This window comes from Chelon labrosus, assembly GCF_963514085.1.
Source record: "Chelon labrosus genome assembly, chromosome: 3".
Lineage (NCBI taxonomy): Eukaryota > Metazoa > Chordata > Actinopteri > Mugiliformes > Mugilidae > Chelon > Chelon labrosus.
In genome coordinates, this window is record NC_140339.1 from 23,794,471 (window position 1) to 23,813,445 (window position 18,975).

Consider the following 18,975-nt stretch of genomic DNA (forward strand, 5'->3'; position numbering starts at 1 on the left):
TTTCAGAATGATGAGTTGCTTGCATTATTATACTTCATTCACATTACATAATTACTCTCAGAGGATGAAACAATGTGACATGAGAAGCTGTTGTTCGGCCTGACTGTAAAGACTGCAGTGGTAAATGGCAGCAGCCATAGAAAAGAAAGACAGAGTTGTGTAAGTTTGATTGACAGCACCAGATTAAGGCATTATGTAACACTGTAGGGAGTAAAAAAAAATAAATCCAGATGAGATTAGGATCTGGATCCTCCCTCTCTCCAGTGCTGTCCATCCATTCATTCATCCATCTCTCCCTCTCTTTCTCTGTTCCATGTAACCCATTATCACAATAGGAGTTTAAAATTACCCATTTAAATTTGGGTTGAGCAACTGCGTTACGGCCCTACACTCACATTATGACGTTCAACATTTCAGCTCCTCAGCACGAGTAGCAATAAAGAAAATTACCATCAAAGCAGCCAAAAGATAAAGCAAATTAGGGCATATAGACAGGAGATAAATCTCCACTCCTCCCATCGCCATCTAGAGGGTGAAAATCCTGCTGCAACATACAACTATACAAGTCTGACAAGTGTTACTTCTTCTCTAAATTACATTTGACTTTTAATTTAAATGTATTTTTAATTGTTGTTTGGCTACTTTTACTTAAGTAAAAAAAAAATAAAAAATCTTCCACCTACATCTTGCAGTGTACAAAAACACTGAAACTGGTGCCAGGTAAGTCCATTCAAAAATAATTATATTGGAGAAAAAGAAAATTCAAATAATAATGAGATTCATTCATTCATTCATTCATCTTCATTCTCTGTACCCGCTTGTCCTGTGAAGGGTCGCAGAGGGGCTGGGGCCTATCCCAGCTGTCATCGGATGAGAGGCAAGGTACACCCTGGACAGGTATAATAATGACAATAATAATAAAATAAAAAGTCAAATCACTTGTTGGTTTCTCAAATGTGATGATTTGCTGTTTTTAACTTATCTGTTTCTCAAAACAAGCACTTTGAATACATATGTGGTTTTATCCTTTGGGATCCTATGACTGGACAAATTATTAATTTATTTGAAACAACTGCAGACATCCACACAGCTACATGCAAGCCTCCCTAAAAGTTAAATTGCAATCTCAAGGCATAATATTTGTGATCTTGTTATCATGTGAAGCTCCATACAACTATTTTTTCCCAATAATTCTAAAGAAAGAACTAAACTGATGAGTTAGACACTCTTCAATGCGCTCACTAACACTATAGACTTTACAGAAAACAGATGCTTTAAGCATCAGTTCACATTAAATGCCAGACATTTGTAATTCAGAGTTTCGTTCCCATCACAAATCTTAAAATTTTATTATTTTTTTCCACAACTCAACACTGCTGATAAAAATACTAGAAACACTGCAAGTTTTTATCTCTTTTTTCTAAACAAAATAGTCTCATTGCAGTCCATGGAGTTTGTTCTCATACAGGATGAGCCTTCTAGTGAAGGTAAAATAACAGTAACACTGCAGGATCTTGCAGTCTGATCCTCTTTTGTTACTTTCATACTGAACAAATCAACACATTTGTTGACTGTATAAATTAGGCCGCACAACTCAGCGCTATTTCAAAATGAAATTTACTTCAAATTAAGAGTGGAGCACAACTGTCAGACCAACTCCAGAAATGCATGTAACATCCTGTGCATAAAACACTCATGAACAGGACAGAAATTCAGTCACTAAACTTCTGTTTGGAGAAAAACAAACTGAACACAAACAGGCACATTAAATTCATGAATCACACAGAAACAAGCTGATGCTGTTTCACGAAGCAACCTTGTAGACAAACATACACTTTCAAGTTGCATAAAGTGATAACATGTTTTTCTATGAACCTCTATAATGCGAAAAAACTGTTGCAAAAAATGCTTAATGTTTTCAACAAACATCATTTAATAACATTTAAGTGCCCTTCAAAGTTTTTGAGGAACTCCTTAAAGTCCCCTTTTCTGTCGCACAACATTTTTAGCAACAAAAATAAAGGACAGCAACTTAGGTACCTTTAAAGGCAGCTCTGATACAGTCATGATAGAGTTCTGTTTGGATGACTAAAACCATATGTGTGCCAAGAATAGTGTTTTGGTAGCACATCAATCTTATGGGCTTCATCTTGGCGTACTTCACATTACTTCTGCAATCTACTGAGAGATGTTTCTTGCAACAGCCTCATTTCGACTGAAAAGTAAGGAAAGGTCCTCATAGAGTTCTTAAGGAGAAAACATTGTATGCAGAAAGGCAGCATTGAGCATCAATCTCCCTTCAGCCCGGTTATAAATATGTAAGGCTGTCTAACTTGTAGATCTGTGCAAACTACCAGTCCTTGCTGAATGAACAAAATATGTGTGCAGACCAATAGCGGACTGTGCATGTTCCTATGTTATTAGCAATGAGGTTATTACTATCAGCTACATAAGCTAGTCAGCCAACTTTGTTCCGGGCTTTTCAGTTCTACTTGTTAAAAATAAATTGTCATCGCTTGTAGTTTAATACAAAATAGGGCTGGATCTGCTGTCTTCAATCCCCTTGCCTCCAGTCTCAGTCTCTGTAACGGGTCGTCTCCAGGAATGTTCACCCATCCCATCATCAGATTTTCTTCCGGACGCTGCCAGCCACCGAGTGGCCGTACAACAGCCGGTCCCGTTCCCGCACCTCCTCCTGCAGCTTGGCCTCCGCCACCCGGAGCTGGCGGATGGTCGCCTTCATCTCCTTCATCTTCACCTCCATCAGTGCGATGATGTCCCTCTGCTCGTTCAGTTTCCGCAGCAGCTCTGCAGACGTGGTACCGGTGGTCAGGGAGTACGAGTGGTCCAGCGGACTGCTGGTCACGCTGACATACTGCACGGAGGACCCCGTTTCGATCGATGAGTCGTCGGCCGTGAGCTCGTCTGCAACGCCGATCCCACCGGTGAAACAAGTACCCTCTGAATGGGCGGGTAGCCGCGCCGTGCCCAGGTACTCCCCGTTTTGGCCTATCTGAACCACGGTGATACTGTCATCGCTCGCCTCGCCGCCAGCATTGCCCTCGGCCCCTTCTGCCGTGTTGCCCAGTACGCCGGTGACGACAATCCCGGAGGTCGCGGCCGCGCCGGGGGCAGGAACCGCCGAGGACGCTTTCTTGCCTCTGCCTCTCCGACTCCTGCGCTCATTCACCCCCCGCAGCGGGAAGAGGGACGGTACTCGGATGCTGTAGGTTTTCCTCCCGCCGGCGAAATGCACGCTGCAGACTCGGTGTCCCGTGGTGGGTTGGAAGGTGCTGAAGCAGCCGCTGACCCCGGCCCGGGAGATGTTCCTCAGCCACAGCTCCCTCAGCGTGGTGTCCTTAGGAAATGTGTAGAAGCGCAGGTCCCGGTCCCGGTGTGAATTGTTGTAGCAGCCAGGGACACAGCAGGTGAACCCGGGCATGTTTACCTCAACACCAATGGTTAAAACGCGAGCCTCGAATTAAGTTTAGATTATTTTATTGTTGTTTCTTTTTTCTATGCGTTGTTATCAAGCTCGGCGGCCTGCAAGCGGAACTACACGTCCCACAACGCTAACAACTTCCTGTTTATTTTTCACCAAAAGTGAGCCGCTTTTCTTCGTACGACGACTGAATCCACCTGAATTTATCCGGATTCAGTATATACGGAGCTCGTATTCAAGCTGAATTCAACGCTGATATTATATTTTCGGCGGCAAATGTCTTGATTTTATTCTTCGTTGTGTTATCAGTCCAATCGTCCCCCACTGAGAACTAAAAGTCCCATAATCCTTTGCGCTTCCGTCCGAGTACGTTAGAAGTTGGCGCCCCTTCTGGTCAATGAGTGAAAATGCATAGATCAGTGGCTACTTGTTGTCTATCCCATTTCCAAATCTTTTTATTTAGTTAAAATAGAAGCAAAAAGAAAGTAATATTAACATGCTGAAAAACGCCAGCTTCAGTCATAAAAATACCCACCTATTTCCACGTAGAAATCCCTGTAATTATTTATACTGACAAAGTTATAGCCAAAGTTCTGTATGTACTGTAATAAAACAGATTTTTAAAGGCCCTGTGTATACACAGATCTTTTGATTTACACATGCTTATTTTAAAGTTGTAGTCAGATTGATATGTGGAAAATATGTAAGTCTGGAAGCTTGTCCTTGGTATAAGCCTAATTAAACAAAACAAATTGAAACAAATGTGTTGGAAGACCAAATTATCCTTATTACGTCCAATAAATCTAAATACAATCTACACATTTCGACTTACTTATAAGTGATTAATCTCCAGCCATAAAAGTCCAGCTCAAAAGGAAACAAAGATAATAAAAAATAGGTAATAGCATACATTATTTACCTCTTGTTAACCAGAGGAAATTGTTTTTGAGACACAGTGGCCATACAGCCACACATACACAGGTCAGATATAACCAAATACAAAAGATTGATATTATTAAGAAATAAATAATAAGTCACACCATAATAAAGTAACCAGAGTATCAGGTTGTCCAAATATCAGGTAATCTAGACATTTTGGAACATAATGTAAAAATCCCAAATCTGGGATTGATGACAGGTATGGTTCATAATAGAAAAGATGTTTAAAGAGAACTGACACGTGTATTGGAAATTACGTTGCATCAGGCTTCATATTCAACAGATATATAAGATACTTGCCTATTAGTCTATTATTCATTAATTTCCTGTAACCGCTTGTCCTCTGGAGGGTGAGAGGCGGGGTACACCCTGAACAGGTCGCCAGCCAAAGGGCTAACACAGAGAGACAGACAACCATTCACACTCACACCTACGACCAATTTAGAATCACTAATGAACCTAAGGAGCATGTCTTTGGACAGTGGGAAGAAGCCAGAATACCCGGAGAGAACCCACGCAGACACAGGGAGAACATGCAAACTCCACACAGAAAGGCCCCAGTCGGCCCTTTGAATTCGAATCCAGAACCTTCTTGCTGTGAGGCATCAGTGCTAACCACCACACCACTGTGCTACCTATTAGTCTGTTAATGATACAGTAAATGAATAGCTAATTCATTTCCAGTGAATACTGAGCAATTACAGAGGTACCTCATCTGTGTTTGTGCAGTGTACTAGAGTGCTCTAAATGTAAAACAGACAGTACCACACATGAAATAATATTCTTATTACATCTGCATCATCCCAGGTCTTTTTAAATTTTATTTTTGAGAAAGCTGTGTGATTTTTAAAAGTTAGTCGGTAGAAATGCATAAAGCTACCAAAATGTAAGAAGTTCTGAAGTTAGATCTGTTGTGCTAGCATACTAAAGCATTCTAAAACACTAACACTTAAACATTGTTCAAATAATACACGTGCTCCACGGGCACATCTTTATTATTTAGACAAATTAATGTTTTTTCAATTATTTACCTGTAAAATAACACGCTTATTTCTAACTTTTAATGGATTTAGTGTGTACATGCGAAGGGCGGAAACCATATTTGTTAATATGGCTGTCGTCGCCTGTGTCTCCCACTGAGTTCACGGCTGCGGACACATCTCCGTCCTCTTTAGCATCTTTGGTTCCGCCCTACAGCCGAACCGTTGCTACTGAAGTTACCATTAGCAACTGGGCAGCGCCCGGCTGAACACCTATCACCGTCGCTGTTGGTGTCCTGGCAAATACGGTAGGTAGCTAATGTTACCTTTTTGTGAGAGGAGTTGTTTTTGTATCACATTTATAGACAAATTAACTGTAACCATTAACTCTGTAAAGTACATGGGTTCACCGTGAGTTGTGTTCGCTTTGTGGCTGTCTGGCCGGCTAGCTGAATGTGCTAGCTAACGTTATCAATAACCTCACTGTGTAGCTAGCTCAGAGTCTGTATGTAACGTATTTAAGGTATCAAGTAAAATAGTGGACACTCTTTTCCAAGCTTGTGATATCGTTAAAACACGAAGGCTACTGCCCAACCAGCACTGTTGATATCTTCAGCGAGAGTTTCGCATGGCATGGCTTCATCTGTCCAGCTGACTCAACAGCTCGGCTGAGTTACTTTACAGTGGTGCCAGTGCGTGAGAGAGAGTGGGGCTTCAACAGCTGTCAGCCTGGGAAATGTGTGTTTGTTTTCCACGGTGCCTGAGCCCCGAGCGATGCAGGCTGAGAAAGATGTAGCTTCCTCCCCAGAGGTTACACAGGTAATGCAGGTGCACAGGCACACTTGCCTTTATCAGCCTGTTGTTGCACAGTCATGGCCGCAGGGAGCGTTAACTTCTTCTAGCCACTGCTGTTCTCCTGCAAATATATGTTTACACTATTACAATAGTTTGAGTTCATTTTTTGGCACCATCTTTTTAAAGCTCAAAACTGGACACTTCTTTGAAAATATATAATGCTGCGGGAAGGGGCTGTGACCACACAAGCCAATTGTAGTCCCACACGTTTATTGCATGTGTTACTGAACTGCACAATTAGGAAGGATAGGATTTAGATAAGGATACACACAGACGCATAAGTTGCACTGACTGTGGAGGTAGAGATGACGCTTGGTGGGTGCGGGAAGTCTATGGAAAGGCATGTCAAGTATGTGGCAGGACACAGTGTAAGTGGCTGTCAGTCTTCTGGTTGGAAAAACAGGGTGGGAATAGCATCAAACGTGTTTGTCTTGCTTGTTCACTCCAAACTGACTCACTTGCCAGATCATTAGGTATGAATGCATTGTAATATAACAGTCCTGCATTAAATCTTAGCTTCATGACTGTTATGATGTTATGTAATTGTTATGTAATGGAAGTCTTTGGTGTTTAAACTCTATAGAATTAAACACTTAAGTGTTTGTTTTTAGCCTAAAACATTGACTTAAATTGGGTTGTCAAAATACTTAATTTTATATAGTTTGCCTTGTACTGATTTTAAATCCAGCATCACAAAAAAAAGCAAGTAATGTGGTTTTCTGAAGTTGTTTGACGTCCCTTACATTCAAATGTGACCATCATGTTCACAGTTTATTCCACCAAGTTCATATCATTCACATTTAATTAAAGCTATTTGTGGAAGCAGCAACACACAATAAAAAAGTGCTGTTTTGTGTGATTTATAACAGTCTGTTCATTTGTTTTATAGGTAAGAGCTCCAAAATTTGCAGACAACAGCACAGGCCGTAATAAAGAAGTGGCTTGTTTGCTGTTGTGGTGTCAGTGAGACGGGCCATGGTTCACACGTAAGGTCACAGTGAGTGGCGCTGCCATGTTGCCAGGAGTCGGTGTATTTGGCACGGGGAGCACAGCCCGAGTGCTGGTCCCGCTGTTGAAAGCTGAAGGCTTTGAGGTTCATGCACTTTGGGGACGAAGCGAAGAGGAAGCGTGCTGCTTGGCAAAGGAACTTGGCATCCCGTTTCACACTAGCCGATCTGATGATGTCCTGCTGCACCAAGATGTCGACCTGGTTTGCATCTATATTCCACCATCCATGACGAGGCAGATTGCAGTCAAAGCACTGGGTAATTTACTCTCTAAAACAAATATGTGAACGATGACACTCAAATAAGTTTTCTCCCAAAACACCAGTTTTATTTCAGTTTCCGTTCGCATTGTTTTAGTATCTGATTCAAATTCAGAATCAGTGAATTTTATTTATCCCAACAGGGCAATTCATTTGCAGCTTTTCCACATGCATTCAATACACAGTCCATCAACCAAACAAGCAAGTCAGGGAAACAATAAGTGCATTGAGTTATGCAAACTGATAATGTGACATGACCCAGCCAGACAGGGCAGGTCAGATCAGCTACACGTATCTAAAAACTATGATTATAAGTCTCTACAAAAATGCTCACACTGAAAATGTCTGCATTCTTCTGTAACTTGTTTATTAATGATGTGTGATTAATGTTGAACATGGCCATGACCACAGGGAGCATACAGTCGTTACTTCAAGGGAGTAGTTTAGTTAAATTCATCCACATCTCATATCAGTCTGTTAACAAACATAATCAACACATTCTCCATCAGAGGAGACTACATGTAAAATGTTAACTTACTGTATCTGATGAAATTCCTGAGTGTTGACCTCAGTTTCCTGTTTTAGTTGCAACTTCCTGAGTGTTTCCCCACTGAGCAACTTAACCATTGCACTAATTCCAAGAGCACTAAAGGCCAATGCATATCTAAAAGCTACACCCTCTCTGTTATCTCATGTGGTTTCAGGAGAACACTGAGTTTTTGTCTGTACATGCCAAACATCAGGAACTGGACAGTAATACCATTAACTCCACAGTGTGCCCTAGTTAGCTAAAACAAATACAGAAAGAGCATCTGAGCGTATGGAAAATATGAACGGTGTGTAAAATCTGTTGTCCTTGTCTCTGCAGGTATAGGCAAGAATGTTGTTTGTGAAAAAGCTGCAACTGCTGTGGATTCATTCAAGATGGTGACTGCAGCCAGATATTACCCCCAGCTGCTCAGTATTATGGGTAATACCCTGCGCTTCCTGCCAGCTTTTGTTTCAATGCGCCAGCTGCTGGTGGACGGATATGTTGGTGAATTGCAGGTGTGTGACGTCCGGGTCTACGGACCGAGCCTCCTGGATCAGTCGTATGGTTGGACCTGTGAGGAGCTGATGGGAGGAGGCGGTCTGCACACCGTTGGCTCTGCCATCGTCGACCTTTTAAGCTACCTGACAGGCGCCCGAGCCCATCGCGTGCACGGTTTACTGCGGACTTTTGTGCAACAGAACAGTTTGATCCGAGGCATCCGACGTGTCACAAGCGATGACTTTTGTTTCTTCCAGATGTTGATGGGTGGAACTGGGTCTGCTGGTGTGTGTTGCACCGTGACCCTCAACTTCAACATGCCCGGCTCATTTGTACACGAGGTTATGGTTGTTGGATCCAGTGGGAGATTGGTTGCCAGGGGTACAGAACTGTATGGTCAACGCAATGGGGGTAAAGGTGAGGAGCTGTTGCTAGGCGACAGTGGGTGGGTGGGACCAGAGGTGAAAGAGATGCCCCTTCCTCACCTGCAGGGACTGAGTTCCATGGTAAAGGCACTGAGACAGTCTTTTCAGGCTCACGAGGAGCGCCGGTCATGGGCGCGAGGACCGGTTGCCATGGCACCAACATTTGAGGATGGTTTATATGTGCAGACAGTAGTGGAGGCGGTCAAACGGTCCAGCTGTAGTGGAGAATGGGAGTGTGTCGAGATCATGAGTCAGGAGCCAGATCCCAACCACAACCTGTGTGAGGCTCTGCAGAGAAACAAAAACTAAATTCTCTGCTGAATGTTTCTCCTTTAACTCGGCTGCTTCAGCAGTTTACATTAAACACGACTACTTTGCATATTCACAAAAGATTTTATTTGAAAGAACATAGCTGCGCTGTGAGTCAAACTGTTGTGATTTGTTTGTGCACCACGGCTCCATTATTCTGATTCTTACCGGAAAATATTGTTATTAAAAACTACCTGTGGTCCATTGACAGACGCGTGTGCCAAATAGTAGACGCTGCCTCTCTTGCTTGAAGTCATGACAGCAGATTTCCTGCTGAATAAGACCTTACGTCACCTGTCAGTAAGGTGCCACGCCTAGATCAAATATTGGCCAAGAGCAAAACTGATTCAAAGAGCCAGGGCATGTCGAACTATGGCCTCTCTTTTTACTGGAAGCAGCTTGTTTTGTTACTTACCCTAATATCATATCAGTGCAGTTAACTCTGTTTCAGATCCTCCGTGTCAGACCTGTGGTTGGATTATAATATGCTAAATGGCACAAGCTCAGTCCTACTATGGCAACAGGACACTACAATTTGCTCAAGCTGTTAATTACTGTAACTTATAGTCAGATGAGACCACATGTCAGTCTCTGTTGTAGATGAATTTTTGCTGTTAATGTGTTTGGATGAAAATATATTGGTGTGAATATACACCAATAGCACCTGCATTATGAATAGGAGAGTTTACCTCAGGCATGAGTCTCAAAGCATGAGGACGATTTGACTAACAAATATTGTGTCGTCACTCTGGCAGAGCTCAAACAGATCTCCACTGGAGTTAAACTGAATAATGCAGAATAAGAATAATGGAGCTGTGTACAGTTTTGTACTTTATGTGGATGTTGTGACAATGAGCATTCATTTCGATAGTTGCAAGAGGGGCTTGTTGATTTTTATGTTATACTATACCAGGGAATAAGTTAAATAAGCTATGGAGAGAATTAAAAAACAAAAACAAAAGTACTTTGTAGCAGTTCCCTCAAAATGCCCAGGGTTTCATTTTAAATGCTTTTTTTTTTTTTGGGGGGGGGGGGGGGGGGGTTGATCATCACTGTGCTGTAAGCTAGAAAATAGGTTGTAAAAGGTTTGAGGGTCGCTGCTTCACACACACAGCAGCTCGGCCTACTCCTGCATATTTTCTGTTGTAGAAGAAGTTTAAGAAGAGTGCAGCACAGACCCTACTGATGTCTGATCAGAAGAAACAACATTGAAACTAAATATAAGGATTATACTACCAACTTGTCGGGCCTAAACATGTTGAGTATTTGTTGCTACAAAAGAAATATTTTAGGTAAACGTACAAACGCAGGTTTGTCCTAGATATTTGAGATTGGTGTCCTATTATTGATACATTTTAAAGATTAAGAGCCCTAAAAGTGTCTAAAATATTTGTTTACATTTAAAGTTGTTAACCATTGAAGTAATTGTGTATATTTGCAGTGCTTTAAAAGTTATTACCGATGTTGAAGTTGTAATCTTCGGCCACCAGTCATACTGAAACTGTACCGATATTTTCCTTGAGTTGAACCACTGGATTTGACGTGAGAGTATCACCGTGAGCCTCTCTAATGTGCTCAGACCAAGAGAGGGAAGCGTTTACAGTTTACTCACTGCCTCTCACTTCTGTTGAAGCGACATGGAGCCACACTGTTGGCATCGCAAAGACAGGAAGTTGTTGAAGAAAGAGGCAGTGTGTACTGGTTTGATCTGATGAATCTGTCCCTTTCTTGGATCCATGATTATCTGCAAATATGGATTAATGCACGCTTACCTCACGCTTCCCAACAGTGCTTTACAAGTTTACATTCAATGTCACATTTTCCTGCAGAACACGTAAACATTAAAATACATTCCAACAGTTTTCACCTTCTCATCAACGGCTGTGTTTTTGTTTTTGACTTGTTTTTTTGCACTGAAAACTGACAAAATGCCACATATTTAAAATGCAGTGTAATGCTTGTACCAGCCAGCACGCTGCAACAAAGATGAGTTTAACATTTGTATGAGGAAGACTTTTTGTATTTATTTCAGTTGATGTGGAGGAAGTTTGCCATCGCTTGTTCTGTGTTTTCAGCCTGTGAATTTCTGTTAAAATCTGTAATATTTATCTTTTTTTTTAGATTTAGTTATGTTTTAACTGATAATATTGGCTTTTGAGCACTGATGTGTTGCTTTAAAGTTGGGAAACTGTATTGTTCATCTGCTTGACAGATATTTCCTTTAATAAATATCTGCTCTGTGTTTGTTAATTGTGTGTCTCTAGTTCCCAGAGTTTATCTTGATATGATCCAAAACAACAAGAAGGTCAAGATTTGTTCTGATGGCCCTATCTTAAACCACTCCACGTTTGTTTGGAAATGTATGTGGAGCTCATTAATATCAGCACCGTTGAAGATGTGAAGGCAATAAAACAGGGCAAAGGGAGGAGGTATGTTCTAAAAATCAGAGATGGATCAGAAAATAAAATCAGTACAGGAAGAACAAGTTTTTCATATCTAGTTTAAGGAAAATGATAATCTGCTCCTGGTTCCAGTGCTGAAGTTGTCAGAGCATGCAGTACATCTGGCAGCTGTGTGTAGTTGTCCACTATGAAACACTGCAAAATCCATCACATATGGTGAGGATTTAAATGAGGTAATGATGTGGTTGCACAAACCAGACGATTCTTTTCAACCACTCCTGGGTATAAACTAAATGATCAAAGTCTTTAATTGGTGAGAGACACTGTTTTTTATTATTCCCACAGTTTGACAGTTTGTTTCCAGTGGTGGTTGATGCAGCATGTGACACCAACACAACACACTGGTAGTGGAGAACAACTCTGAAGCCTCTAGTTTGGTATATTGGCCATTGCTATCACAGGGTGGCCACTTTCTAAGGCATAACCTGCTTTATTGATTATACTGCTCAACATGGAATCATAATTAACAAAGTGAGCATCATGCTATATGAAAGAAGATTTGAAAGAAGTGTTTTTGACCATAATCTCATTTGGAAAATGATTACTACTCCAGCAAATCAAGATTGTGGTAATTTTCTTAGAATTTTGATTTATTTTATTTATTTATTTATTTATTTTTTGCAACTAATGGAGTCGCCCCCTGCTGGCCACTACAAATAATGTAGGTTTAAAGCATAGAATGAGGCTGAACCACTTATTTAACAAACCATAGGCGTGACTCATCTCCATAGTGGCATATCCATGCCGCTAAAGGCGGGACATTTGTAACCCGGGTTACTTTTTGAGGTAACAATTTACAGAATTCCCTTAAATGCATCACCCGCAGGCGATTGGTAGACGCTACAATTTACCAACGTGCTCTGAATGCTACACGTCCAGGCTATCGGCCAGCACCCACTTCGGAGAACACGGTCAAGCAAGCCCCACGTTCTTTGTCCTTATTCGAAGCTTTACGGTAAACGCGTGAAAAATACCAGCCCTTCAAAATAAAAGCGTCATTCTCGCACGCTGTCAGTAAATGGTGAACAAATTTAAATCTAATGAAAAAAATAAATAAATGAACAACAAATAATGACTAATTATTATTTGCAACAATGTTATAATGAATTACAAAAAGGTAACTAACTACATAAATATGGATCTGTGTCAAAATAATCAATAATATTTAAGTAAAACATAACATTTAAAGAAAACCAACTGTTTCCACAAATTGATTCCACTTCACCCTTATAGCACACAACCTCAAGATGCCACCCAGGAAATATCATGCCATTCTGGTGTGGAATTTCAAAATAAAAGCAGCACCTTAAATTGTCTAATATTTTACTTTCCACATGATTTTAAATAACCATAAAAAGAAAACTGCCTGTTTCCACAAGCTAATTCCACTTCACCCTGAAAGTACACAACCTCAGGATGTCACCCAGGAAATATCAGGCTATTCTGATGTGGAATTTCAGCTTTCAAATCTCTTTCCCGGAGCAAGAACCCTGCTGAAAGAGACCAGTGGTCCCAAGAGCCCTACTGCTCAGGCGCATTAAAATGTAACATCTGAACAAAATGATATATGATATATTACACAAGACAAGATAACTTGTGCCTCCAGATTCAATGAGTGTGGACAGAGCCTGCTATACTGGGGCTCACACATGTTCTTGGGAGACTTAAAGTGGATAAAAAAAACTTTCAATAGCTTCACTATTAGACTGTCAATATTTGTGTTTATTAAGATGGTCAGTGATGAATTCCTTTCAAGCAATTCCTGCCATCAGCTTTGGGACATTCAGAAAGGAAATGGCAAAGGAAAGAAGAAATATGAGTCTGGAGATACTGAAAGCTTCAGGTTTGCAAGAAAACTTTTTTTTATTTTAAAAAGAAAGAAAAATAAATTATTCCTAAAACATGCTTAACACAAATGGAATAAACATCCAAAGAGAAGGCCAGGATCACAGCAAAAAGCATGCAGTTAAACACATACAGGATACAAGAATCAATGCATACCTAAAAAGTGATTGAAGAGGTAAGTGTGACAGCTCTACAGGTGAACGTGGAAGGCTGCGGATGAAGGAATAGTGCAAAAACAGCATGATGAGGCAGAATAGGACATTACAGCATGCTGAGACATGGAGGATCTGCAAGGACATAAACATAGTATTTTGACCCGAAGACAATAGGAGGGTTAACTGAATTTGTAGATTTATAAAATTATATTAATAGATTTTGCTTGGTAAGTACAGAAATTGTCTGGGTCTTTATTATTTATTAATATTATGTTATTTAGAAAAGTATTGGGAGGTAGTTGTCAAAGTAATGCAAAGCATGTGCTCAGTTTGCCAACCAATTTTGTTTTGTCTTTGTGTACTTGTAATTTAGTGTTTTTAGTTTTTGTGCCATGTGCTCATTGACAAAGGATCCTGGCTCTGGGCCTCCTTTGACTAATTGGGTGAGTTTTTCTAATTTCCTTGCTTGCTGGTGTTAAACACTGTTACAACAGTAATAAAGGATTGATGTCAGATTATACACTTTTTTTGTGCTTTGTGGCAAAAAGTGTTTCCATCAGTCTTAACAGTCATTAATCATGAGTACAGATTGCCCCCTGTGCCCTTTAAATTACCATGTCATCTTTGTTATCTGTCTTTTGTATGTTTTTGAACTGTCCTACTTTTTTGTTTCATGTCTAGATTTGTCATTTGCTGCAAATCGCTTTTTATTATTGTTATTTTTTTTCAGCTGTCATTCTTACAGTTGTTGTAAATTCACTGTAAATAAAACAGTATTATCACAGTTTCTTACTGAAAAACAGGAAAAGAGCTTTTGATGATGGTTTAATATTAAATACAGATCAATTTAATGTGCCTTTATTCTGAAATTCCACATCGGAATAGCCTGATATCTCTTGAGTGACATCCTGAGGTTGTGTACTATCAGGGTGAAGTGGAATTAGCTTGTGGAAACAGGCAGTTTTCTTTTTATGTTTATTTAAAATCATCTGGAAAATAAAGAATATTAGAAAATTTAAGGTGCTTAATTTTGAAATTCCACATCAGAATGGCACGATATTTCCTGGGTGGCATCTTGAGGTTGTGTGCTATAAGGGTGAGGTGCAATTAGTTTGTGGAAACAGGTGGTTTCTTTTAAATGTTATGTTTTACTTAAATATATTCGATTAATTCGACCCATATTTGTGTAGTTTGTTGCCTTTTTATTGTAACTCACTATAACATTGTTGCAAATAATAATTAGTCATTATTCGTTGCGAGCAAGAATGACGCTTTTATTTTGAAGGGCCGATTTTGCACGCGTTTACCGTAACGCTTCGAATAAGGACGAAGCGCAAAAGTACTGTACGTGAGGGCTGGCTTCACTGCAGTGCTATCGGTCGGTAGCATTGACTGTATAGCATAGAGACGTTACAATTTACGGTTCTGTTCCTTAACAACTTGACTGTATAGTAAACCCAGCTACATTGCATGCCTCTGTGAGGAAAAAAACAAGAACCAGATCTCGGGAGAAGCTAATGTGGGCTGCTTGCTTTAGGGTTGTTGATGTTTTCGTGGAGACCAGAAGAGAAAGAGAATAACACCTAAACACGCGGTCAACATCCGGTGAGTCGGCTAGTGTAGCTAAAGTGACGACATGAGCCAATCAAGAAAACGCAGCAGCGTTTGGATGCACTTCATTGACAAGGGCTTCGAGAAAGCGGAGTGCAATATTTGCAAATCAAAAATATCAATCAAAGCGGGGTCAACTTTTAATCTTCGCCGCCACTTGAGAGCTCGGCACCCAGCCGTGCAAGAGGCCGAGCCGAGACGGTGTTTTCCCGACGCTGACCAAGATAAAGACGGAGCTAACGTTTCTGCCACCACGTCGTTCGCTTTCGGTAGGTAATCTTTGCACCGCCCGCCATACTTCATGTGCAAGCCATCGTCCACTGTCGCAACTATTCATGTACTTCTGAAACTTAACACTAGGGTCATATCAGTCTCTTTATAAGTCTACGGCTCAGATAGACTGAGCTATTGATTCAGTTAGGTGTGTTTCGACTTGATAACTCAAATCTTCATAACACTGGCTCCTTCAAAGAGCCGTTAACTCCATTATGAAAACAAACTGCAGCCGGAAGAACAAGGACGTTGGGCTGCAGCAATGCATTATGGGACTGCTGAGACCACCGGATTTAACATATACTCTCACTTATCTGTTTAATATGTTTACTAGTGAAAATGCATGAAATATAGTTTAACAGTCCAGCACTAAATCTTTGCATCATGATGGTTATAGTATTCAACATTAGTTTGATATAATTGAGAGAGAGAACTGGTGATTCAATCGTGTTTTTTCATTTTGGACTTTGTGGTTTGTTGTACTATTGAATTGTATTGTCTTGTGCCAACACATGTTTCCATTATTTTGACAACCCCATTTTAGTCAGTGAGCTAGACTAAATAACAGAAACACTACATACTGTTTAATTCAGTCCAGTTTAACAGCACCACAAACTACATCCTCCAAAATGATCAGACAGTTCAATGACCACCTTTCTTACACTGTTTCAACATAGACTGAGCAATATAACAGTCGTGAAGGGAAATTTGGTGCAAGAAAATTATATTAGACTGTGTTTGTTTTCACTAGTGCACCTAAGGAACTGGCAACTGTGTGTAGTGTGTAAGTGTACACATTACTACAAACGCCAACAATGGCTTTCTGATTTTCTGAAAAATAAAAGTTTTTATCAGACTGTTCTTTGTTGTTATTTACACATCTGCTTCGCTCGCTCACAGTGAAATGTCAAATTGTGCTGTATAAAAATGATTATTGAATCTGAACTTTTCTTTTTCTTTTTTTTTCTCTCATCCTGTTCAGTTGATGTGACACTGGAGGACGGAGACTCTGGCACCATTACCACAATGAATGAAAGTGCATATTCTCTCAAGCCAGCAGAACAAATAACACACACAGTGGCGAGTGATGCGCCCCCTTTGAAACGAACACAGCTCAGACGGAGTTTGGTTTGGAGGCACTTTGAGCGTTTGGACAGTTTGAATGCTGCTCAATGCAGCATTTGCATGAAGAAGGTGCAGTGTTTTAAATATGGCGGCACCAGCAACCTGCGTCGACACATGTCAAAGAGACACCCAAAGGTGTTCTCTGAGCTAGAAGCAAACGGGAAGCACGGAACACCTTTAAACTCAACACAACAAGACTCAAATGCTACAAATGGCACCCAGGGGACCTTTCGAGCAGCAGAGCAGAGAAGTTTTCAAGGTATGCACTTTGTAGCACGGTTTGACTGTGTAAATAGTAAATACATCTCTCTGAAAAATTATTTCTGATGGTGAAACAGTCAAGTACATGAATCACACACCCACTTATAGTAGGCCTGTTACATTTTGCACATTTCAAAATCCAGCTGAAAAAGAAGTGAATATCCTACTGTATCCAAGATTGTAATAAAACTAAACATGTAGCATTCACTTCTCCTTTTCTTAGCACGTGACGAGGAAAGGCGTGTGTTCAGGAGGGAAAGGGAGCTGATAGATGCTCTGAGGAGAACGCAGAAGGAGGAGGGTCTGACACTGGAGCATCAGCGGGAGCTGCTTGAGAAGCTGCGTGCAGCCAATGCCCGAGAAGCAGCTGCAGAGAGGGAGCAGATTGAGTCATTGAGGAAAGCACAGCAGGAGGAAGCCAAGGACTTAGATAGACAGAGAGAAGAGCTGCAGAAGGAGAGAGCAGAGCTACAAAAGAAATGGGAGGAGCTTCAACAGGAAAAAGAAGAACTTTTGTTGTTTTCAAGAGGACAATAAGCCTCCTAATTCAGTTACGACATAACAGCAGAACTCATTCAGTTTTTTTTTTTTTTTTTTTATGGACACTGTCATCACTGATTTTAACCTTTCTCCAAATGCTTTAGGATTAAGTCGAACACAGGATGATGTAAAAACATCTAGTAAAACAAATTTTCCAAATTTTGTTTCTGATACAGATGATGCCCTGAAATCCCTTGAAATTAGATCCTGGACAGATGTCTCCTACCACACCCCTCAGTGCATTCGCTCAGTGTCATAACCACCTATCAAATGTGTACAGTAGTCTTTGTTTGTCTTGTCATTTAGATTAATCAACTGTGTGTCAAATTCAGTAGAAACTGATATATGTTAGAGGCCACCCTATAGTTACCCCTGTTAAGACAATATATAGATAGGGCTTGAATTAATCGAAGTTAATTTTTCATGCAAAGACATATTAGAAAGTAATTCTTTCACTATTGGACCTATTTGTTGAAGCCAGATGTTTGGTGAAGACGTACGTGTTTAAGTGTAAAATGTAGGCCAATATATATTTAGGAAAGCAGTCTCATTATTATGAATATGTTTTATATTCCTACTGTTGGTGAAATTTCTAAGAACTGATGTTTGAAAATCACATTCTGTGCTCTTGTTTTTATTAAATCAACACATCACAAATTTTTAAATCAGAATCATTAATATCATACCTTATGATATATTTTCTGATAAATGCTTAAAATCCAGTGTGATAATGAATTATTATTAACCCTGTATAACTTCAATGTTGTTTGTAAAAAAAAGAAAAGAAAGGCAAATACCACTGTAAAATAATATTTGATTGTTGAACACTGTAAAGGAACTTTTATTCACCTTCAGTGTTGTGAAGGCGAGTAAAATCCAAAAGAAAGGAGGTGTTGCAACACAAATCAAGTCCTCAGGAAGAAATTGTTAGACAGTGATTTGTTTATGATCATTTGTTTAGTTGAATATTTGTGCATAATTAAAACCTGGAACAATACGGGCCCTTAAACTAGTTTTAAAACCTTGGATTATTTAAGGTTATTTGATGCTTAAATAATTAATATTTCTGAATAACTGACCCTCCAGTTGTTAGGCAGGTATAGATGATGGGTATGTTAGATTACTTTGATTAGTATCTGTATCTTAATGGATAAACTGGTTAGAAAGGAAATGCAGCTACATGCATTAGTCATGCAATAGTCGGTGCTGGTATGAACTCTGCAACAGGTTTTGCTTGCTGTAACCATTCCTGTTATTCATCCTGACCATGTATGGATTCCTTTCTAAAGTGATTCCAGTGGAAGTGATAGAGAATGAAACCTGTAGGCTGAGTAGTACTTCGTCATGTAGTCTTCAATATACTGTTGGCATTTTCAAGACAGTGTTTCCTGATTAAGCTGCACTGGAGGCTTGCTGATGAAAAGAGGTGGATTGTTCAAAAGGGACTAAATCTGGA

General features: G+C 40.2%; 3 protein-coding genes across 4 annotated transcripts; 2 read left to right on the top strand and 1 right to left on the bottom strand.

Moving 5' to 3' along the window:
* Positions 1–1,255: 1,255 nt before the first annotated feature.
* Positions 1,256–4,342, bottom strand: thap11 (THAP domain containing 11). Its single transcript, XM_084540717.1, has one exon. The coding sequence runs from the start codon at positions 3,440–3,442 to the stop codon at positions 2,624–2,626; it is 819 nt and encodes a 272-aa protein (XP_084396843.1). The 5' UTR covers positions 3,443–4,342; the 3' UTR covers positions 1,256–2,623.
* Positions 4,343–5,492: 1,150 nt separating this feature from the next.
* On the top strand, positions 5,493–10,248 carry gfod2 (glucose-fructose oxidoreductase domain containing 2). 2 transcript variants are annotated; one of them, XM_084574965.1, is made up of 3 exons: positions 5,493–5,669; positions 7,106–7,481; positions 8,352–10,248. In XM_084574965.1, exons 2-3 carry the CDS (start codon positions 7,229–7,231, stop codon positions 9,245–9,247), a joined length of 1,149 nt encoding a protein of 382 aa, XP_084431091.1. In that variant the 5' UTR covers positions 5,493–5,669; positions 7,106–7,228; the 3' UTR covers positions 9,248–10,248. The 2 variants fall into 2 exon arrangements, with proteins under 2 accessions (XP_084431091.1, XP_084431092.1); XM_084574966.1 differs by lacking the exon at positions 5,493–5,669 and having other exon boundaries at positions 7,056–7,481.
* Positions 10,249–14,938: 4,690 nt separating this feature from the next.
* Positions 14,939–18,893, top strand: LOC311485363 (uncharacterized protein). The gene is made up of 3 exons (XM_084540723.1): positions 14,939–15,589; positions 16,576–16,977; positions 17,203–18,893. The coding sequence occupies exons 1-3, from the start codon at positions 15,346–15,348 to the stop codon at positions 17,514–17,516; spliced, it is 960 nt and encodes a 319-aa protein (XP_084396849.1). The 5' UTR covers positions 14,939–15,345; the 3' UTR covers positions 17,517–18,893.
* The last annotated feature ends 82 nt before the right edge of the window (positions 18,894–18,975 follow it).

Excerpts from the sequence above, each read along its gene's own strand:
- thap11 (XM_084540717.1), bottom strand. The coding sequence starts at position 3,442 with ATGCCCGGGTTCACCTGCTGTGTCCCTGGCTGCTACAACAATTCACAC.
- gfod2 (XM_084574965.1), top strand. The coding sequence starts at position 7,229 with ATGTTGCCAGGAGTCGGTGTATTTGGCACGGGGAGCACAGCCCGAGTG. Across the intron at positions 7,482-8,351 it reads GATTGCAGTCAAAGCACTGG|GTATAGGCAAGAATGTTGTT; the intron begins GTAATTTACTCT and ends TTGTCTCTGCAG.
- LOC311485363 (XM_084540723.1), top strand. The coding sequence starts at position 15,346 with ATGAGCCAATCAAGAAAACGCAGCAGCGTTTGGATGCACTTCATTGAC. Across the intron at positions 15,590-16,575 it reads CACCACGTCGTTCGCTTTCG|TTGATGTGACACTGGAGGAC; the intron begins GTAGGTAATCTT and ends CATCCTGTTCAG. Across the intron at positions 16,978-17,202 it reads AGAGCAGAGAAGTTTTCAAG|CACGTGACGAGGAAAGGCGT; the intron begins GTATGCACTTTG and ends TCCTTTTCTTAG.